A 4932-nucleotide genomic window follows, 5' to 3' on the forward strand; every position below is an offset into this window, starting at 1 on the left:
GCTTGTGTGCAGGGGGACAGAATATTGAGAGGAAAAATTTTCATAGTGTATTACATTGCCTGTGGTGAGTCTAATAAGTTACTACCTCTAATTTGCAATTTTTTCCATTGCTCTGAGACAACTGTTTGGATTAATCGATGGTGCTGAGGAGTAAGAAATATAGCTGACAGTTGCTTGCAAGATTGTGCACTCATTTAACAAGTTTCGTGGTTATGAATGCAGCTGAAAAACTGAATCATGCTTTCAGTTCTAAAAAGGGAATTTAAATGTCAAGACTTCAATCTTTGTGATAGTTTCTTACAGGTTAGCAAATTTTTCAAGATTTAGTAAAAAAAAAGGCTTAAGGAAAATGCCTTTCTCGTTAAGAGAAATTACCCTTTAAAAGATGTTTGTTAATAAACCAAGGAATAATCCCTAGAATTTTAAGCTTCTTTGGTTATTTTACTAGTGTCAGGTATTCCACTATCTCAGACAGTTAAAATTACTTTTTTCATATTTGAAGGGTGCTTTACTGAGGAAGAGTAAGTACCAAGTAGTTAGCACAGGCGTTTCTTACACCCTTCTACAGTTGTGTTGCCCGTGGACTGGCTGTCTTATCCTGAAGAGCAGGCTACTGACATGTAGCCGCTGGCTTTTCACAGCTGTGCTGCCGTCATCAGAAGGGGTTCATGTCCTTCTGAGGTCAGGACTGTTTAAGATGGATTGATTAGTAAATCCACCATCTGTCCCAGAGAACAAAATTTCAAATTTGTTTTCTTCAGCTTGTACACAAAGCCGTGTTGTAAGATCATTATAGGATGTAGCTGCATCTCCTTTCTGTAGGACGAGCAGTCAGCTGGGTCAGTAGGGAAAACACTCAGAAGTCAAGGGTATGAAAGACACTCCTTCCCTCTTCCTTCTCCCTCTGCTTCCCAAAACCCTTGTGTAACTGTAGTTTGTGGACTTCAGCTCAGCATCTCATCACTTTTCTTTTTGGCTACAGGACAGTTGAATCAACGAGTTTCGATTTGTTGCTGAAGACAGATGATGACTGTTACATTGATTTGGAGGCTGTTTTTAACAGGATAATGCAGAAAAAATTGGACAGGCCAAACATTTGGTGGGGAAAGTGAGTTGTTTTTTGGTTTTTTTTGGTTTTGGGTTTTTTTTTTTAAAGTTGTCTTTAAGAGATACCATATCTTTAGTGAATGGTTTACTGCTTTAAGTCTGTTTGCCTTTGGGTTCCCCTTTTCTGCCTATGGAAGCTACTTACAGAGAGCAGGACTTTTGTATGTGTAGAACTTTGAATCTCAAAATACAGAAATCAGTATTTTACAGTAGCTTTCCAGAGCGTGCCTTTACAACAACTTGAACTTGCTGAATACCTTACCTAGTTTTAAAATGTGTTGTTTATGTCTTTGTCGTGGTAATTAAGTAAATAAAAGTATTCCAGCAGTACAGTAAAGTTGAAATGCCAGTACACACTGGGATTGCAAGCATTACTTTTTGAAGCCACTGTGATTTTTGTGGTGGGCTTAAGGCAATGGAGAAACAAAATTACCTTTATAATCTGCACTTTATTTTGAAGTCTGTGTGTGCCAGGCTTAGCTACCCACTTTGCTGCTGTCTGAAATGGTAGGTCTAATTCCTGAATTCTTGAGTAAAGTTCTCCAGCCTGCATTATACTTGTGAATAACCAGAGGATCAAAACAGCCCATCTCTTCCCTTCCATCCATGGAATGCATCGCTACACTGGTGTAACATCCGGGATAGCTGTAGCATTCCCTATAGCACAACGGTGTGATGTGTCTTCCTGTTGCCATCTGCTTACTGAAGAAAAGCTGCCCTTTGCTGCTGACAGTGTCTCGTTTCACAGATCTGTTGCTAACTGTTGCTTACTCGTAAGGTGGTTTATTGAAGTGTGTGGAGTAGCTTGTGATATCTCGAAGATCTGAGTGGTGGGCATGTGTTCTCGAGCTTGTATAAAACCCCTGATTGCCTGGTGCCTGTTAAATTTTCTTGCGACTACCTTTATCACAAGGCAAGGCTAGTAGTGAAGGTAAGATAGGTTCCTTCTGGCAGTGAATCACCTCTCCTTTAGGTGATTTTATTGATTTTTCTCCCTTCCTTCTGCTCCTCTGAGCACGTGTCTGAGAACTCAAACTTTGCATTCTTCATGTACACCTTATTAAGCTCTCTAAAGAAATCTTAAGTTTCTTATTTGTGGTCTAGTGTTCCTTATAATCTGTTGATAATTAATTCCTCTATTCTTAGAGAAACTTATCAGCATTCTTGTGAATTCTGAAATTATCAGCTTACTCTGACAGAAACCAAGGATGAGATCTCAGTGAAATGGGGAAGGGAATGCTTTGGATTGAACAATACTTACATGTGTTGTGAGTTTTCTATGAATATATATTTCATTTGTAATACAAACCTCTCCTTTTCCTGTAAGATATGCTGCTGAGTGTTAACATGCCTCATGTTTTAGTGACACACTTCTAGGCTTGCCTTAGAGTAGCCATTGAGTGAACTTAGGAGAATCGATAATGCTTTCTTCTGCAGACTGAACAATGAGTTTTGCTGCGTCTTGCTGTAGAAATGGTGTGGTAAGGTATCCATTTGATCAGGTTACTGACAAAAAGAAGTGACAAGTGCTGAGAGAGGAGAGTTGGACAAAACATCATCTTTTCTGTATGTCTGTGGAGAACCTTATGTAGGGTGACATCTTCAAGTGTGAATTCTCCAATAGTCACAGTTTTCAGGTAAGGCAAGAGTGAGATGCAGTGAACAAGGCTGAAATCACTACGGAAATATCAAATGATTAGCAAAGCAGGCGTCCCTCAGTCTGGAGGGGGTTGCACCATTCCTGCTGTGACTCGCTAGAGTGGAAGATACCGAGTCTGAAGTGAGCTCAGGTACCAGATGTTACTTTTCTCTACTTGGTGCTTTAACATGTCAGCTTCAACTGTGAATTTGTAGAGTCTGATAACAGATCTGCCACTCAACTGTAATTCCTCTCTTACGGGGCTGTTGCCTGAGGTAACAATTCTTAGTAGCTCGCTAAAGCTTTTAGCTGGTTGTGCTCGTGACTGAATTCAGCAGCACTTGAATGCAAAAAGGGGGAGAGCCTGCTGCAGTGACAGTTCGTGCCACTCAGCTGTGAGCCCATGAAGTACTTGTAAGGTAAGAGGAGTGTAGTACCAGCCTGTTTCTGAACAGGAGAAGCAGGCTGTTTCTCACTGCCTGACGCAGCAGTCTAACAAGGTCCGTAGCACTGCATGGTGCGGCAGCGTGTTAAGGTGAGCTGTGCCATGCTGCCTGGGGATGGCAGTCCGTGCAGAGAGGCTGTGCAGACAGCGCACAGCTGTCCAGTGTAAGTCCAGTCTTCCCTAGAGAAGACTGCCAGGAAGCCTTTTCGTAATTCAGTGATGGCAGCCTTTGTTGAACATCTCTTCGTTGATTTGGAAAATAGTTTAGAGAACGTATATTAAAAAAACACAATCCTTTGCCTTGCTTCCTGGTTTTTAAGCAGCCAATAGTTTTATCAGGAAAATGGGTTGTGTAACATCACTGTAACTGCATGCCTGCTGCAGGCACCGACTTTGTGTCGTGTTTATTAGCAAAAGGGGGTTGGACACGGATGTGCCCGTTACAGAACATAATTAAGGATGCTTGTGCTTACCTGGAACAAAACCCAGCAGCAGGTGCAGACGTGCTGAAGGCCTGACTGTCAGTGTTGCATTTGTTTCTGTTCTGACAAATTTCTGTTACTACCCAGGACTGAGACCAAACAACAGTTACACTTTCAGCTGTTGTGTTGGGTTAGATGTGTACCCTAGAGAAATAAGGCTAGGAACTATAATTACAATCACCTTCTGCTTTTTCCTCTTAATATTGTTTATTATCAGTGTTACTTCAGTTGTGAGTAGTGCTTGCAGGTTTCACAGAGGGCTTTGTATAAACATCTCATGTTTAACATGGTGTTCAGTTTCAGACTAAATTGGGCAGTCGATCGAACTGGAAAATGGCAAGAGCTGGAGTACCCAAGCCCTGCGTATCCGGCCTTTGCTTGTGGGTCTGGCTACGTCATCTCCAAAGACATTGTTCAGTGGCTGGCAAGCAACTCTGAAAGATTAAAGACGTACCAGGTAATACAGCGTTGGTTGTTTTTCTGTCTTAAACTGGTCTGGGGAGCAGCAGCTGTACTGGATGAGTTGGAAAGAACATTGCTCAAGAGTTAGCATTGGGTTCCCCTGGTTGATGCTGGCTTAGTGTTAGTTCTAGGTCAAAGCACAACTGCTTTGGACTGAGAACAATACATTTTCACAGGCAAGCTGGGAGGATTAATTTAACACCTCTAAAGTAGTCAGACATAGGTATTTGTAGTTACCATTTTTTTACTGCTGGTATGTGATGCAACTTTTTCTAGTTCACAAAGTCATGTTTCATGCTTTCCTGGTGCTAATGTCTGTATTTATTTTTTTTTTTTAATGTGTTGGCTCAGGGCGAAGATGTCAGTATGGGCATCTGGATGGCAGCTGTAGGACCCAAGCGATATCAAGTAAGTCTGAAGAAATTCTCTGATCTTAGGGAAGGAGAACATGTCTGTTGCTCTAAGCAGCATAAAATAGAGCAAATGCTTTTGCTTTTTTTTTTTTTTTTCCAAATTGAAACAACCATTGGATTAAAATCCAGAAAACAGAGTTGTTAAAATGTATTTAAAAGAAAAACCACAAAAATCCCAGAAACCACTCCCCCACCAGCAGCCCCCATCCCCACACTCCCAAGTTCTCTGAATAGCTCTAGCAGATCAGAGCAGAGAAGGACGTATATCTCTAGTTGGTGACCTTTGTGTGCAAAGTTTGTTGCTAGAAACAATGAAAACCTGATTCTTGGGAGTAAAGATTGTTGAAGACTAAATTCTTTGAAATGGTTCTCTCTCTGTAACAG

The 4932-nt window shown here is 41.2% G+C and overlaps 1 protein-coding gene across 4 annotated transcripts in view; it reads left to right on the forward strand.

Moving 5' to 3' along the window:
- The window catches only part of B3GALNT2 (beta-1,3-N-acetylgalactosaminyltransferase 2), a 51010-nt gene that overhangs the window by 21344 nt on the left and 24734 nt on the right, over window positions 1–4932 (forward strand). For all 4 annotated transcript variants that reach the window (XM_086743240.1, XM_086743237.1, XM_086743238.1 and 1 more), the window contains exons 9-11: window positions 983–1108; window positions 3971–4130; window positions 4487–4543. In XM_086743240.1, the coding sequence (XP_086599366.1) occupies window positions 983–1108; window positions 3971–4130; window positions 4487–4543 (343 nt within the window). The remainder of the gene's footprint in view (window positions 1–982; window positions 1109–3970; window positions 4131–4486; window positions 4544–4932) is intronic.

Source organism: Chlamydotis macqueenii, chromosome 3 (genome assembly GCF_036417535.1).
Source record: "Chlamydotis macqueenii isolate bChlMac1 chromosome 3, bChlMac1.mat, whole genome shotgun sequence".
NCBI classification, from domain to species: Eukaryota; Metazoa; Chordata; class Aves; order Otidiformes; family Otididae; genus Chlamydotis; species Chlamydotis macqueenii.